This window comes from Cebus imitator, unplaced genomic scaffold (assembly GCF_001604975.1).
Source record: "Cebus imitator isolate Cc_AM_T3 unplaced genomic scaffold, Cebus_imitator-1.0 Scaffold106, whole genome shotgun sequence".
Taxonomy (NCBI): Eukaryota; Metazoa; Chordata; class Mammalia; order Primates; family Cebidae; genus Cebus; species Cebus imitator.
In genome coordinates, this window is record NW_016107421.1 from 5246408 (window position 1) to 5263639 (window position 17232).

The following is a 17232-nucleotide window of genomic DNA, read 5'->3' on the forward strand; positions in this document are numbered from 1 at the left end:
TTAAGGAAAAAAAAAAAAAAAAAAAACCTCACTTAAAAAAAAATTTTTTTTTTTTTTGAGACTGAGTCTCACTCTGCTACCCGGGCTGGAGTGCGGTGAGTGATCTCCACTCACTGCCTCCACCTCCCGGGTTCAAGTGATTCTCCTGCCCCAGCCTCCTGAGTAGGTGGGATTACAGGTGCACACCACCACACCCAGATAATTTTTGCATTTTTAGTAGAGACATGTTTTCACCATATTGACCAGTCTGGTCTTGAACTCCTGACCTTAAGTGATCTGCCTGCCTCAGGCTCCCAAAGTGCTGGGATTACAGGTGTGAGCCACCACACTGGGCCTAATTGTTATATTTTTAGTAGAGATGGGGTTTCCCCATGTTGGCCAGGCTGGTCTCAAACTCCTAGCCTCAAGTGGTCCCCCCTCCTCAGTCTCCCAAAGTGCTGGAATTACAGGTCTGAGCTACTGTGCCAGGCAAAAAACAACTCACTTAAAGAAATCAATTTATATCCCCCAAGAGGGTCATCCATAACATCTTTTTGCCTCCATTTAGAAATGAGCTAGGTATCAATTTTCTTCTTTTAAAAACAAAAGTTTTAATTACAATTTATAAACTCAAGGGAATGAAATTTCTCCTGGGGTGTTTGGGTGAGAAGTACCTAACACACACAATAAATTTCTGAGTTAACAAAAAGTAACTATTTTGCTTTAGACCCCTAATACAAATGGAAAAATGTATTCTAATCCTTCAGGATGACCCTAAACAAATTAAGGAATTGCAAATACTTTCGTTTTTTTGTTTTTCTTACAAGTGACATAAAGACTATGAGAAGTATACAAGAAGCAGAATAAAACCATTAAAAAGTATCTAAGATGGCCAGGTGCAGTGGTGCACACCTATAATCCCAGCACTTTGGGAGGCCAAGGTGGGTGGATCACCTGAGGTCAGGAGTTTGAGACCAGACTGGCCAACATGAAACCCCATCTCTACTAAAAATCCAAAAACTAGCTGGGCAAGAGGTGGTGCACAACTGTACTCCCAAGCTACTGCGGAGGCTGAGACAGGAGAACTGCTTGAACTGAGGAGGAGGAGGTTGCAGTGAGCTGAGATTGTGCTGCTGCACTCCAGCCTGGGCAACAGAGTGCTCAGTCTCAAAAAAACAAAACAAAAACGAAAACAAAAATTAGCTACTTGAGAGGCTGAGGCAGAATAGCTTGAACCTGGGAGGCAGAGGTTGCAGTGAGCTGAGCTAACGCCACTGCACTCCAGCCTTCGGGACAAAACCAGACTGTCGCAAAAAAAGAAAAAAAAAGGTATTTAGGATAACCATTACTCGATTTAATCCACTTACAAGAATTCCTAATATCCAAGAGTAGGTCACTTTTGCCCAAACGACATTGGGTCTAACAATCAAAATGTCCATTCTCTGGACAGACTCAAAACCATGAGATGATGCAGACAATCGTGCTGCATTCAGTGGGGTCAGAGAGCCAGATGTCTTAGAACAAGGGAGGGGACATTTACAGATAACAGCCCAACCTGAAGCAGAACCAACCCTTCCACTTATGCCAGGTCTTTAATTTTTGAATTAACTTGCCCATGTAAAGCAGGTCTGTCCACTGTACACTGGGGGAAGTCGTCTTTTACCCAGGTAATAAATACACTTCAGTTCTTGCAAGCATTCCTCACAATGCAGCTTCCAGCTTAGTATTCATACTAGCCTAGCCCCCTCTCCTTTGGCTACTATTCAGTCAGATGGTGCCCCAAACTGAGCCCCATCCCCAGAGAACTGCCTAGCTCCCTGTGCTGCACAGAATGTGTCTATCACCTTCTTTCTCAATCTGGAATATTAGGAAAGCTATTTCAATTAAACACAGTGAGACCACCTTACATTCTGCTGGCCACAATTGGTAATGGCTTATAAATATGATACTGCCTGCCTGTCAGGCACTATTCTAAGGGTTCTATACATCTTAACTCATTTAATTCTTATGAGATAGGTACTATTATTATTTACTGATGAAAAAACTGAGGCACTGAGGTCAATTACCCATTCAAGATCACAGAGCCGATAAGGAGTGGAGTGGGGATTCAAACCCATGCAGTCCATGCTCTTAGTGAGTTACTATGCTGCCTCCATATATGGGCACCCTTTCAGAAACTTCACAAAGATCACATTTTATCCTTACAACAATCCTATGATAATCCTGAGATTCTAAAAATTCTGGAATACCTTTGCATCATCAAAAGGATCTAACTTAGAAGTCTGCACATGGATTCTTTTTCTAAAAAAAATCTATAGGTCATAAATACTACATAAGGAAACTACTAATTAGCCAAATCTTCCATTCTTTTTTTTTAATTGAGACAAGAGTCTCGCTCTGTGAGGCAGGCTGGAGTGCAATGGTGTGATCACAGCTCACTGCAGCCTAAACCTTCTAGCCTCAAGCAATCCTCCCTCACCAGACTCCTGAGTAGCTGAAACTACAGGCATGCACCACCATGCCCAGGTAATTTTTTAACTTTTTGTAGAGACGGGGGTCTATGCTGCCCTCAAGCAATCTTCCTACCTCAACATCCCAAAGTGCTGAGATTACTGGTGTGAGCCACTGCTCCTGGCCCTTACACTCTATATTGAATAAACTAAAATTCAAAGCACTGGGGACTGCAATCATTGGACAAAGTGTAACCCTGACCCAAAAATTTGGAAGAGGCCCCTTCCCCAATCTTCTAAATATTAGAACATTAATGAGAATGAAACAGGACTAAAAATGTTTATTAATCATAGTTAATCTCACCTAGAACTTTTTTTTTTTCAGCTATCAACATTCTGGAGCTAAGTCTACCTGAAGTTACACACTATGCTGAGAAAAATACCCTTGGGTTGATCATATTCGGGTTAAAGGTTTCTATATCTAATAAAGTTGGAAAAGGGTGTTAAAATATTTTGCCTAAATTGTTTTTTATACCTCAGTTTTCTTTTCAACTATAAAAGAAATCCAAGTGTTTTCCAAACATCACACAGGTATTATCAGAAAAAAGGGGACAGGGGTTCTACCACACTCCCCAACCACAGCATCAGTTTAGTGTATATTTTCCACTTTCCTTAATGCCCGTGTACATGAATGCATGCATTTTAACATGTAGAAGACAGAATCATGCTCTACACAATACTCTACATATATTATTGTTCACATAACCCATCAAAGTGTGCTCCAGGCCAACACACCCACGTCTAATTCATTCTCTCCAACAGCTACATATGGGAAGCATCTCCACTCACCTCACCAGTGCCTTACTGATGGGCATTCAAGCTTTTTCCAGTTCTTCACATGACAAGTAATGCCACTATATAATAAACAACCTGACACATATATTCTTGCTTAATCTGATAGACTGCTAGTCAAAGGATATTAGTTTAAATCTGATAGAAGCCAAAATTTGTTCCCCAAAAAGCTGTAGTAATGTTCACTCCCAAAACACTTTATAAGAATATCTATTTCTCTACACATTCACCAATGTTACCAATTGTTGCTAATCTGATAGGTGAAAAGGTGATCTGACATTCCTTTCCTCAGTAACTAATTCCTCAGCAACTTTTTGCTGATGGGCCATCTGTATTCCTTCCCTCTGAACTGGTAGGATACATCCTTTGAACATTTTTCTAGTGGGTTTTATTTTTTCCTATTAATTTCGTGAGCCTTTCACTTACCCTTAGTAATGTATATTGCAAGTATTTTCTGTCTTTTGCCTTTATAATGTCATTTGTCCTGCAGAAATTTTAAATTTTTACATAGTCAAATTCACTTTAGTTTTTTGACTTTCTTCTTGTTCAACCCTGTAGTTTTATAATTAATCTGTTTTCTTCTAATGCTTAACTTTTATTTTATGTTTAAATACCCATTATTATTTTTAATTTTAGAGACAGGAGTTGCACGAGGCTCTTCTCAAATTCCTGGCCTCAAGCCATCCTCCTGCCTCAGCCTCTCAAAGTGCTGGGATTACAGGTATGAGCCACCAAGCCCAGCCTCCAGTTTTTTTTAAAGTATTTGTAAGATGGAGTGCCAAGCAAGTATTTTATGTAGTCCTTGACAAATGACCACTAATTTTAAATGGACTGTTGCAGCAACCAAATAAGTAACAGAACCACCCTATAACCATGAAACCAAGTTACTGCTGAAGTAATTTTAAACCATGACACCTTTAAATGACATGTGTGCATTGTCAGATATAAGCTGTCAAGCTTAAAGACATCAAGTCAACATTATTTATGGGTATGACATAGAAAAGTGCCATTTCTGCCTGATATGAACCAACACTTTTTTAGGTTTTATATATACACACACATATATATGTATGTATATATACACACATGTATATATGCATGTGTATATATGTATATATATACATATACATGTGTATATATATACATACATATATATGTATGTATCTTTTTAAAAAAATTTGATTCACTCAGCAATTAAAACTTTTAAAGGCTTCTATGAAAACTACTAATTTTAGCACAATACCTGAAATATTGAGTGCATTCTATATATTTTTTTAGATTATAAAAATTTAAGAGGTTTGGGGGTGGGAACATTAGATGTATTATTTAAAACAACAAAATCAAAATATCTATATAAAATATTTAAAAATTTGATGTGATCTAAGCAATGTAGTATTTTCTCCCTTGGACACTTAGTGCTTTCATAAAATTCATTTAAGACTGCATTTTTCTACTTTTAGAAGACTGTTAATGGCTCAGCCAGGCACAGTGGCTTACACCTGTAATCCCAACACTCTGGGCCAGTGAGCCCCAGGAGTTCGAGAGCAGCATGAGCAACATGGCAAAGCCTCGTATCTACAAGACATACAAAAATTAACTGGCCATGGTGGTGCCCACCTGTAATCCCAGCTGCCCAGTTAGCTGAGGGGAAAGATGGTCTGCGAGATTGAGGGAGGTGAGCTGTGTTTGTGTCACTGCACTCCAGTCTGGGCAACACAATGAGACTGTCTCAAAAATAATTAACCATGGCTAACATCTATAAAACACTACAGGTTCTACCACACACTATGTTCAACAGCATACATATTATACTCTTGAATTTGTACAGTAACAGTAGGAGGTGTCACCCCTTTTTACAGATGTACGAACAGCCATAGAAGGCAGAGGGAGTAAGAGCTGGATTCTAAACCAAATAGTCTGATTACATTTCCTGAACAACTATTTTTGCGCTCTGTGAAAATAACTAGGTCTTTTATTGTTCACCGCATCAGCTCAGAGATTTGTGGTACCCACATACCATGTTTGAGGGTCATGATGCACCGTTTAGATTCATTATTCCACTCACTGTAGCAATCAATATCATTTATCAAAGTAGTGTAATTTTTTAAAAAATCACAGTATTTTCACAAGTATGTGAAACCAGATTCTGTTCTTGCACAAAAGATTTTTTAACTTGTCAAATCTCATTGTTGGTTGTAGCTAACTTTGGATCCCAATTCTGTCACTCACTTTAGTACTTATCCCTCTCAGCTTCCAGTCATCTACAAATTTTGGTATCTTCTTCGTTTTAAAGCTACTTTTAAAAATACACTCAGCAAGCAGGACCTGTTGACAGTGTCAGTGCCCTCCCGGCAGACGGGGAGCAGGTGACCAATCCATTCTCAGGGGAGTTGGCAGTTTAAACACCATGCAGCCCCTCTGCCACCCTTTCAGCTCAGTCAAGGTTGGAAACTGAGTTTGGAAAAAACAGCAACAGGATGTACTTTTCCCATTTTATGTAGCGAAAGGCTGCTAAGGTGTCAACTTATGAGATTTTGAGTTGCCACGTTTCTTGTCAGTCAAGGAAGCCTACCCCTGAGCAGAATCTAATTGCAGGTAAGAAGTAACGGAGATTTAAAAACTCATAGGTTTATAGGCACATTAGTGAATACAAACGCTGCCCCAAATATATTCACATAGAAGTTAAATTCCACTGACAGAGAAAAAGACGGCTACACAAAGCCAATTTTTACCCACAGCTAGAACTGGGGTTATTCTGAAAATGAATGGCTGAGTCAAATCCAAAGACTCCAGGACCAGTTACTGATATACTCTGTACCATGAGAATGGTCAGTGGGGGCCGGGCGCGGTGGCTCACACATGTAATTCCAGCACTTTGGGAGGTCGAGGCGGCTGGATCACCTGAAGGAGTTCAAGACTAGCGTGGCCAACATGATGAAACCCCGTCTCTACTTAAAAATACAAAAATTAGCTGGGTGTGGTGGTCGGTGCCTGTAATCCCAGCTACTAGGGAGGCTGAGGCGCAGGGTGCAGAAAGCTGCAGCCTGGGTGACAAGAGCCTCCGTCTCAAAAACAAAAATAAACACCATTTTCTTGCCCAGAATCACTGCAAATCACAAGCCTGCTCATCCTCAGCAGCTCAGTTCCAACACTGCCTCCTTCCCCAGGCTCTTGGTGCACGACAATCCCTCCTGAAGAGTCCTCGCCATTTCCCACAGTCATTAACTTTTGCCAGTTTTAATTACCGTAATTACTAGCCTTCAGAAAGCAGCTCTTAGAAAGCGAAAGCTGGGCCTTACCTCTATCTGCCCCACAAGAGCAGTTCCCAAACCGTTGGTCTGCAGCCCCCGCTCGGTGGGCCTGGGGATTTAGTAACAGATTCGGAAACCCCACCCTCAGGGATTCGGATTTATTGGGGCTGAGGTGGACCTGGAAATCTGAATGTCTTCAGTTTTCCAGGATTTCTGCCCCCAAGTTAGGTTTGGTAATAAGGCTCTAAACTACAGCATCTAGCTGAAGTCTCGCATGTGAAATATTCACGCATTCTGCCAAATGAAATCCGGAGTGGCGGTAACCCACGGGACGCAGAGATTAACACAGGCCCCGTTTCACGCTGTTAGGATGCTGCGCTCACACCGCAGCCCACAGGGACTCCCACCAGGGAACAGGGTTTAGCAGATGAGCCGTCCCTTTAACTTCAGGGAGAGGGGAAACTTCCCGCAGCCCAGAAAAGAACAAAAAACTACTGTTAATTATCACAAAATCGTAGGATGGCAGAGGAGGCATCCTGTCTTCCAGGCTTCAGAAACACGAAGGCTTAAGATGGTGATTAATTCAACCTCCCGAGCAAAACGGAACGCCGAGCCCCTGAACGCGCACCCGCCGGGAGCGCAGCCGTTCCACGGCCCGCGAGTGAAGCGCGGCCCGGAAGTCGCGGGCGGGCGGGCGGCGCGCAGGGCAGCCCCGGCCGCGGGTGGAATTGCGGCGCGGGGGCCCGCGGGGCCGCTGGGCGCAGAGAGCTGGTCCCCCCGGCCGGCCCACGCGGCCGCCCCGCGGCCTTCCACCGCCAGGCAGAGGGTCGTGGCCAGGGCGGCGCAGCCCTTTCCTTCCTGCGTAGCGAAAATGGCGGAGCGGCCTTTCCGAGCTCCGCGAACTACCGGGCCACCCGGCGGGGCGGCCAGCGAGCCGGACAGGGCCGGGCCAGGCAGAAACAGGCCCCGTACAGCCCGCGCCGCCCGTCGCCTCCCAACGCGGGCGCCGCCTCAGCCGCCGCGGGCCCCAGGCCGCCGCCATCCCGCCCGCCCTCTTTCCCTGGTCCGCCCGGCGGCAACGCCGCTTACCGGCAGGCGGGCGCGGCGAGCGCTCGGGCTCCGGCAGGTCCCCGAACAGGTCCATGGCGGAGGCTGGGCGGCGACGGCGGGAGCGGCAGACGCGCAGCCCGCGAGCGGAGGCCGGGCTCCACACCCCGGGCGGGCGGTGGCGGCGGCTGGCGGGCGACGGGCGCGGGTGGTCAGCGCCGTCAGTCACCTGCAGGGAGAGCCCCGGACGCCACCAATCGGCGCGCGGCGTTGCCCCGCCGCCCCAGAGGGCTGCGCGCGGGCGGGGCGGAGGGAGTAGGGAGGCGCGCTGCGCACGCGCGTAGGCCCTTCCCGCGCCGGGACTGCGAGCGCGGCAGGCGGCGCCGCTTGGGCTCCGCGGTGTTTCCTGCCTTGGCGACTCCCGGGCCTCTCCTGCTTTTCCTTGGCGGGGGGTGTCCGATTTCCGTCAAGTTTCGTTGAGTTCCTGTCCGAGAAGGCCTGTTCAGAGAGAAATGTCCGAGCTCAAGGGCAGCCCCTGATGGCTGGGAAGGCTTTGGGGCTCTTGCCATCTCTTCGGCTCGTTCTTTAACCACGGCGTGCCTCTTCCTGGCCTGTTTTACAGCCTGAGAAACCGAGGCGTGGATGGAGCGCCCCTGGGCGTCAGGAAAGAAACCTCAAAAGATGCCGGCGGGAGAGGAGGCATTCCCCGATCTGTCTGCACCCACCCGGTCCCTGTGGGGAGCGGAGAAGACCGACTCCTTGATGGCGTTCCCTTCTATTCCTAGAAAGAAAGACGGCTTCTGACATCGGGGGGCTGGCCTGGTTCTGCAGCCAGGACTTGGGTTGGTCTGGCACAAAAGCTAGGCCTGGGTGTTCTCTTTGCGAACAATTTCATAAAACACCAACATCAGGCCATGATACGGAGCAAGACAAAAAAACAGACCACTCTGTAATCAAGTCTGACATAGACAAAGCAGAAACACTGTCCAAGCCGCAAGAGTGACCAAAGTTCCCTGGTGACGGCCAATAAGAGTGATTGCTGCTTCTTGACCTGTTACACGTTTAGCATTTGTCCAGTCTTCCTGCCATTTAGATAAGCTTCATCAAGATACCCAATCATGGAATCACCCCCTCTTCCTGACATCCAATCTGGAGTAAAGACCCGTTTCCATCAACATTTCCCCAAGCCAACTAACACAAACCCAAATCTTACACGTCCTTTCCAACACCCTTTACCCAAGCTTCTCAGGTTATGTGGTCTCCCTCCATGCAGAGAGTTAAGCCCAATTCATTCCAGGACAGATGTGTTTCTGGCACTCGGCTGTAGGACATGGAGGGAGCCCAACAAGGCTTCATGCCTCTCATCTACTGGCTTCTCACTTGCAATTCTGAGATCTTCACTGCTACCTCCTTCATTACAGCAGAAACACTCAAGTAACAATACTTGTAAGAGTTTAAGAAAGAGGAAAGGAACACGAAAAGCAGCTCAACAGTCAAAGACTGGTTTATTTCAGAGAATAAACCTGAGAGGGTATTCTGGCCAATTTCGGTCAGGAGTGTTCTCTCTTACAGACTAAGGATATTTAAGGGTTTTGAAAGTGGGGGAGCTTATCGTAGATTCAGACTGTTTCTAGGTGAGGGAAAGTTTCTTGCAGGGTTGGAATGTCTGGTCGGAAGGGAGGCTTTTTCAGGGTTGGTATGTGTCTGGTCAGAGAGGGGTTTATCTTAGGGTTGGAATGTTTCTGGTTATGCTGACATTAGCCATTAAGCTGATATTTGGGGGCAGATTTAGGCAGATTTTTGTTTTTTTTGTTTTTTGAGACAGAGTCTCACCCTGTCGCCCAGGCTGGAGTGCAATGGTGTGATCTCTCCTCACTACAACCTCTGCCTCCCTGGTTTAAGTGATTCTCCTGCCTCAGCCTCCCGAGTATCTGGGATTACAGGTGCACACCACCATGCCTGGCTAATTTTTTCATTGGTAGAGATGGGATTTTACCTTGTTGGCCAGGCTGGTCTCGAACTCCAGACCTCATGATCCGCCCACTAGGCAGTTTTTTTAATCAAGGGGAATTTAAAATGGTGGTGTTTGTCCAAGATGGCTATGCTCCTGCTCTGTCAATCCAGTTTTTATAGTTATAAAAAGGACGAGGAGCAGGGTGTTTTTTGTGGCTACTTCCTGCTGAGGAGCAGGGGCCGAGAGTTCTTTGGTTTCAGAGTGATTGTAAGAATAATGCCGTCTGTAGATATTTTTTGGGTAATTGTTTCTGAGATGGCCATGATCCTATTTTTTGGGTAATTGTCTCTGAGATGGCCATGATCCTGTTGGTTAAAAATCTTTGAAAAAGGTTAATTAAGCAGGGTAAGAACATTATTCCTAGGCATATTTTTAGGGGCTGGCCCAGAAATGGGATGACCCGTGTTAAGATTTTGTTTTTAAACTGAGAATTTATTTGGTTGTCTTGGTATTCTCTTAGCTTTTTAGCCCTTTCTTTAAGTTTTTTAGCAGTGTCTCTTACTAAGGGCAATTGGTTGAGATAGAAGCAACATTTTTTACCCAGTGAGAGGCAGAGATCCCCTTTTTCAGTCATTGTAAAATCGAATTCCCATCTATTTTGGAGGAGTCAAGGAGTCTAGTTGGTCTTGGACTCTTATAAGGCTTTGGGTCAAATCTTCTAATGATCTCTGCAGTTCTGTTGAAAGAGTTTTAAAGCGTGTTAAGGAGGTGGCCAATCTGCCTGCTCCAATCCCAAGCCCGGAGGTTATACGTAACAGTCATTAAAGGAATGAGGTGTATGGCCCTCCTCTTCGTAACATATTGGTTGGCTGGAACAGGTAAAGATTGATTAGGAGGGGCTGGGCACAGTGACTCATACCTGTAATCCCAGCATTTTGGGAGGCTGAGGTGGGCAGATCATGAGGTCAAGAGGTCAAGACCATCCTGGCTAACACGGTGAAACCCCATCTCTACTAAAAATACAAAAAATTAGCTGGGCGTGGTGGCACATGCCTGTAGTCCCACCTACTTGGGATGCTGAGGCAGGAGAATTGCTTGAACCCCGGAGGCAGAGGTTGAGCCGAGATCCTGCCACTGCACTCCAGCCTGGGCAAAAGAGCAGGACTCTGTCTCAAAAAAAAAAAAAAAAAAAAGGAATGATTTGGAGGAACTCGTCCAATGGAGGGAGAAAGGTAAACTAGGGCCCAGGTTCTGGTCCAGCTGGTGGGGAGACAAAGATACATGTTGATGCCAAAGAAAAAGAACAAGGCTTTGTCGTAAATACAAGCGGAAATATGGAAAGAAAATAAGTGAATTCAAGATGAGGTGTTTTTTTCTTTCTGTGATTCATTACTCCCATGGACATGAGCCATGGAAAAAGGCGGCGCTAGGGGCAACAGGTGAGGCTGGAGGCACTGGCTGAGGGAGGGGCTGTGAGACATTTCTGTAAGACAGAAATGCTGCCTTTGCTTCAGGTCATACTTGGTAGTTGACCTGGTTAGCTTGATGGTCAGAGGGGTGTTTAACAGTGATAGTGGCATTGTATTGGTTAGATATCAAGGACCCTACAGGGAAATTTCCCTCGGAGGCTGAAAAGCAGAGTGGGGCTTGGTGTAAAAGTGGGGGGGGGTGTTTAGTTATGGGCCCTTCAATGGGAGGGCTTTGGGGCTTAAGGCATTCTAGGGGGTTGTAATCGGTTGGAAATAATTTGTTGGCCTGATTGGTTGGAAGTAGAATAATCGGCGACCAAAGTGTCAGCTCTTTGAAAAAAGGAAGCTCCTTTTTGGAGCTTATACATTGGAGTTATGTTTCCTGTTACAAGGTCATGCAGGAGAGTAGGAAGAGCTGTGTGAGCTGAGGAAGACAGCAGTAAGCAGCCCAGCGCTCCAGAGGAAGCGTTAGCCTGCAGTGAGAGACTGTGTGAGGGTGATAGAGCATTCTGGTTTGAGAGCAGTGAGGAGCGGTTGTACTGGAGAGGTTGATGTGATTAGGGAATTTATGCGAAAGAAATGGGCAAAAAGAGAAAAAAGTGACTTGGTAGGAGTAAAGTGCTGGAAAGTTCCTTGAAGCTATAGGTCCCACAGAGCAGTCAGGAGCTGATCAGGATGTATAATGGGAACTTCTCAATGGATTTCTCCTCCTTTTCCTCCAGGATTTGGGTGAGGCAAAGGGAAGTAGGTCCTGTGGAGACACAAGAGAAGGCTGAAGGGGATTTAGATTTCGTTGTTTGGGTATGTGGTGAAGGGAAGTCTGTCTTCCTGTGAGAAGTATGAGACCAGTTGGGGAGTCCCTGGAGCTTTGCCACGTGGGTGTGGGAAGGATGATCTGGTAAGGTGTGAGGGGGTTTGGGGGGAGGGCTGGGATCTTTGACCAGAACCCAGTCTCCTGGCTGTAGGAAGGGATTAGAGGAGTTGTCGACAGGTTGCGACAGGTATTTGTGAGTATATTCCCAAATGAAATGGCGGATGGTATGCGGAAGAGAGGAAAACGAGGGGCTGGTAGAGGTGGGGCTTGACCCTGAGGTGGAGCACAAGGGGCGAATGGTCTCCCATCACGAGTTCAAAGAGGCTGAGCACTAGAAGTTTACGTGGGAGCGCCCGAATCTTTAGAACGGCTAGAGGCAAACATGTAACCCGGTTTTTCTGTGTTTGGAGTGAGTACCTGGTGAGGGTGTTTTTCTAGAATGCCATTCAGCCTTTCCTGAAGATTGCGGTCAGTGGGGGATGTGTGGCTTCCAGGTGATTCTTAGGGCTTGTGCAAGTGTTGGAATAATTTGAGAAATGAATTCAGGACCATTATCAGATTGAAAAGAAAGAGGCACCCCGAACCTGGGATTGATTTCTGTTATGAATTTGGAAGTGACAGTAGAAGCTCGTTTGTTGGTTGTGGGAAAAGCCTCGACCCACCCCGAAAAGGTGTCAAGCAGCACTAAAAGAAATCGAACCCTTTTTACTGGGAGCATATGGGTAAAATCAATTTGCCAGTAATGTCTGGGAAGGTGTCCTCTGGCTTGATGGGTTGGGAAATAAGGGGGTCTATAGTTGGTGTGGGGTGGGGCTTTTTGGCAAATAGAGCATTGATGGGAAATGGCTTTTAACTGTTCCTTGATATCTGGGGTTATATGTATATGGCAACCTAAGAATGTTGTTGAGGGGAATGGCTTATTTGGAAGAGGTTCTGAATGTCCGATGGAAGAACTGTTTTTTCAGGGTCAGGTAGGACTAATTTGTTTTGTGAGCCAGCATGGGAGTTTAAATCGTGTCCCCGGCGTGATTGGGTATTGTGTTTGGTGTTCTGGATTAAAGGAAGGGATATATTGCATGAGACGAAATAAGTACTGGGGAATTGGGTGGTTGGTTGAGGCATGTTTTGCCCAATAGTCAGCCTCACAGTTCCCTAAAGAAATGTGGCTTTTGTCTGATTGATGTCCTTTGCAGTGGATAACTTTTCTGGAAGTACAGCTGCCTTTAATAGATGATGGATGAGTTTTCCATTAATGATAGGAATTCCCTTAGCCATGAGACAGCCCTGTTCACTACAAATTTGGGCATTGGAATGGATAATATTACGGTCATGTCTGGAATCAGTGTATACGTTCGCTTGTGTGTTTTTTGCTAGAGTTATACGTTCGCTTGTGTGTTTTTTGCTAGAGTTAGTGCTCTTATTAGGGCAATTAATTCTTCTTGTTGGGAGGATGTGCCAAAAGGCAAGGGGGCAGTCTCTACAACTTTCTAGGTGGGAGAGAGTGGGTATCATTATGATATCCTTTCAACGATGGCATATCCTGCTTGGAGGGGAGGGTTTTTTGATGGGCTCCTATCTACAAACCAGTCTAATCTGGGGCTGCTTTTATGTGAGTGGAAGTAAGGTGGTGAAACAGAGAACTTTCAATTAGATCAGAGCATGAGTATTGGTCAAGACCTAAAATCAGTGTTGAGGCCGGGCGTGGTGGCTCAAGCCTGTAATCCCAGCACTTTTGGAGGCTGAGGCAGGCGGAACATCAGGTCAAGAGATTGAGACCATCTTGGCCAACATGGTGAAACACCGTCTCTACTAAAAATACAAAAATTAGCTGGGTGTAGTGGTGCACACCTGTAGTCCCAGCTACTTGGGAGGCTGAGGCAGGAGAATTGCTTGAACCTGGGAGGAGGAGGTTTCAGTGAGCCAGGATCATGCCACTGCACTCCAGCCTGGAGACAGAGTAAGACTGTCTCAAAATAGATAAATAAAATAAAATCGGTGTTGAAGGTAAAAGAGTGGTGGGGTTTGTCGGGGAGCATCTGTGGAAAGAGACAGAGGGGTAAAGGAGAGTTGAATGTAAGGCTCGCATTAGAGAGGATGAGATGGAGGTAAGCGCCTTGCAGCTGAGCATGTCTTGTAGATGGTGAGAAGAAAATACCTGAAGAGGTTCATAAAACGTGAGATTTTGTGCCTTAGGGATAATTATTGAGGCTGTGGCCAAAATTTTTAAGCAAAGGGGCCAGCTTTTATAACTGGGGTCTAGTTGTTTTGAAAAATGTACCACTGGTTGGAGGGAGTTTCCCATGGGTTGGGCTAACAGTCCAAGGGCCTGCTTGTGAGAACTGTGTAAATATAGATGAAAAGGTCTTGGGGTTTTCAAGGCCTAAAGCAGGGGCCTGTCATAAGGCATGTTTTAGACGAGAGAAAGCATGATAGAGATCTGGGGTAGGAGTGAGTAGTTGGTCAGGATTTTCTTTTGTGTGTTCATTTTGCAACAACGGCAAAATTTGCTGTCCTTATTTGGAAATATCCCACTGACCCGAGGAGGGAAAGTAAGTCCCTTTTTGTTTCAGGAAATGGGATTTGCTGGACACCTTTCTTTCCTGCTGACAGAATTTGGAGTTATGATTAGTTGTAGGTATGAAACGTTGGGAGATGTTAATTGGGCCTTTTAGATACCCAGTACCCACATTCAACCAAAAAAATGTAAAAGCGTGGTGGTATGTTGAATATAACATTCCAGGGAGGGGCTGCAAAGGAGTAAATCCACATATTGAAGCAGAATGCTGGGTTGTGGGCAGTTGGGAGAGGTCCAATTGAAGTGCCTGACTGAAATAGTGAGGGCTGCCCTAAACTCCTGAGGGAGGAGAGTGCAGGTGAGTTGTTGGGCGTAGCTTGTGTCAGATTTGGACCAAGTGAAAGCAAAAAGGTTTTGAGAGAAGGGATGAAGAGGGAGAGTAAAAAGGGTATCTTTGGGGTCTAATACAGAGAAATGGCTAGTGCTGGGAGGAATTCGTGATAGGAAGCTGTAGGGTTTGGGACAAGAAGACAAACAGGAACAATAGCAGAGTTGATTAGTCACAAATTCTGAACCAGTCTATAGGAGCCATCCAGTTTTTTAACTGGGAGAATAGGAGTATTGTAGGGAGAATGGATGGCCGCCCAAATCAGGAGATGATGAGTCCCTGTAATCCATCAGGGTTGATGGGGATATTGTAGAAACACTGTATAGTGCTTAGGATTCTTCAGTGAAATTTGGATTGGAGAATGGTGGGTAGCGATTATGCAGAAGTCGTGTTCCCTAGTATGGGGTTTACATGGCTGAGAAATTTGGGATTTAAATCTGTTTGATGTGGAGTGTCTGAGGAGGGCTTCTGTTCTTGACATAATAATAAGTAAGAGCGGCTTTGGTGTAGGGCCGGTAAATAAATGATTCCTCCTAGTTTGTTTAGATTATCCCTTCCTAATAAAGGAGTGGGACAATGAGGAATGACCAAGAAAGAGTGAGGATGACTCCCTGAAATGAGCAGTGGACAGACAGTGTTTTGCATGGGTGGGGGGGCATGAAAGGGCATGCCCTTCATGCCAGCAACAGAAACGCATGAACGTTCTAATGGGTCTTGTTAATACCAATATGGTTGCCCCAATATCCAGAAGAAAGGAAATAATCTCACTGGATACCATCTCAATTACCCTGGGTTCTGTGAACTCACTAGTTATGGGGACGAAGAATCCCAGGTACCCTCAGTCCTCTGCTGTCAGCACCAGCAGTGAAGAGATTTCCTCCTGTGATGGCCGGGGTGGGGGCAGGGTTCATTATGAGCCCCACCTGAATGAGAGGGTGTCCCCACTGGGGCAGTCCATTTTCCAGTGTCCCCAAAGACCACAAGTTGGGCATGCTTTTGTGGAGGACTGGAGGCTAGAACAAGCCTCTGTCCATTGTCCAGGGTTGCCACATTGGAAACAGACTCTCAGAGAGGTAGAGAGTTTCCTTTTGGGTTATGGGGAGGCATCTGAGGAATTGACTTTTGGACAGCAGAGGTGAGCATCTGGTATTTTAAATGGAGATGCTTGTCTTTTTGAATTATTTGTTTCTTTTCTTTCTTTTTTTTTTTAAAGGAAGATGCCAGTTTTATTTAAACACAAAATGTGCACATAAGCTGTCTACTCATTTTCTTCACTGCGCAGCCTGGCATTGGGGTTGGTGACTCTGATGGCCAGCTGGGCAGCTCTTTCCACAATGGCTTTGCGGTTCTTGGAGGAAACATTGTGAGCGATCTCAGCATACTAAGATTTGTTGCACATCAGCAGCACTTCCAGCTCCTTGACGTTGTGGACCAGGAACTTCCGGAAGCCACTGGGCAGCATGTGCTTTGTTTTCTTGTTGCTCCCATAACCAATGTTAGGCATCAAGATCTGGCCCTTAAACCTTCTACGAACCCTGTTGTCAATACCTCTGGGTTTCCGCCAGCTACACTTAATTTTGACATATCGGTCTGACTGGTGCCGGATGAACTTCTTGGTTCTCTTTTTGACGATCTTGGGTTTCACAAGGGGTCTAAGGGCGGCCATGATGCTGAGGAGGAGATCGCTGCTACCTCCGTAGGCAGCGCTGAGGAAGAGAGAAGGGCCCTTGTCTCTGTTCTTAAAGAAACGGAAGGCTGCATTTAGGAGGTCCCGCCGAGATGTCTGGGGACCCTCCTCTAATTTTTGTAATTTTTTCTGGATATGTGGGATGGATTGAGAAATAAATTTAAGGTGGAGGAAAGTTTGACCTTCTCTAGATTCTGTGTCTAAATTGGCATATTTTAGCATAGTTTCAGTAAGGCATGATAAGAAAAGGGCAGGATTTTCCTGGAGCTCTTGTGTAATTTCTCTGAGTTTTTCTTCTCTCTCTCTCTCTCTCTCTCTCTCTCTCTCTCTCCCTCCCTCCCCTTTTTTTTAGACAGTCTCACTCTGTTGCCCAGGCTGGAGTGTAGTGGCATGATCTTGGCTCACTGCAACCTCTGCCTCTTGGGTTCAAGCAATTCTCTTCCCTCATCCTCCTGAGTATCTGGGATTACAGGTGCCCACCACCATGCCTGGCTAATTTTTATATTTTTAATAGAGATGGGGTTTCACCATGTTGGCCAGGATGGTCTTGAACTCCTGACCTCAAGTGATCTGCCTGCCTTGGCCTCCCAAAGTGCTGGGATTATAGGCATGAGCCACTGCACCTGGCCTCAGCCAACTTTTTATTTCATTGATCTTTTGTATTGTTTTCTTCATTTCAATTTCATGTCTTCCTGTTCTGATCTTTATTATTTCCTTTCTTCTAATAAGTTTGGCTTTGGTTTGTTCTTGCTTTTCTAGTTCTTTAAGATGCATCAGTAGGTTGTTTATTTGAAGTTTTTCTTCTTTCTTTCTTTCTTTTTTTTTT

General features: G+C 45.6%; 1 protein-coding gene and 1 pseudogene across 4 annotated transcripts in view; both read right to left on the minus strand.

Annotated features, from left to right (window-relative positions):
- LOC108310687 (ILK associated serine/threonine phosphatase) overlaps window positions 1–7857 on the minus strand; it is a 31461-nt gene extending 23604 nt beyond the window's left edge. Inside the window, exon 1 of one of the 3 annotated variants that reach the window (XM_017537811.2) lies at window positions 7622–7857. In XM_017537811.2, coding sequence (XP_017393300.1) covers window positions 7622–7676 — 55 coding nt within the window. In that variant the 5' untranslated portion in view covers window positions 7677–7857. The remainder of the gene's footprint in view (window positions 1–7621) is intronic. The other 2 variants (XM_037741773.1, XM_017537813.2) reach the window with 2 other exon arrangements.
- Window positions 7858–15929: 8072 nt separating this feature from the next.
- Window positions 15930–16440, minus strand: LOC108310689 (annotated as a pseudogene). The gene has a single exon (XR_001827864.2). The product of XR_001827864.2 is annotated as a 60S ribosomal protein L32-like (transcript).
- Between the last annotated feature and the right edge of the window lie 792 nt (window positions 16441–17232).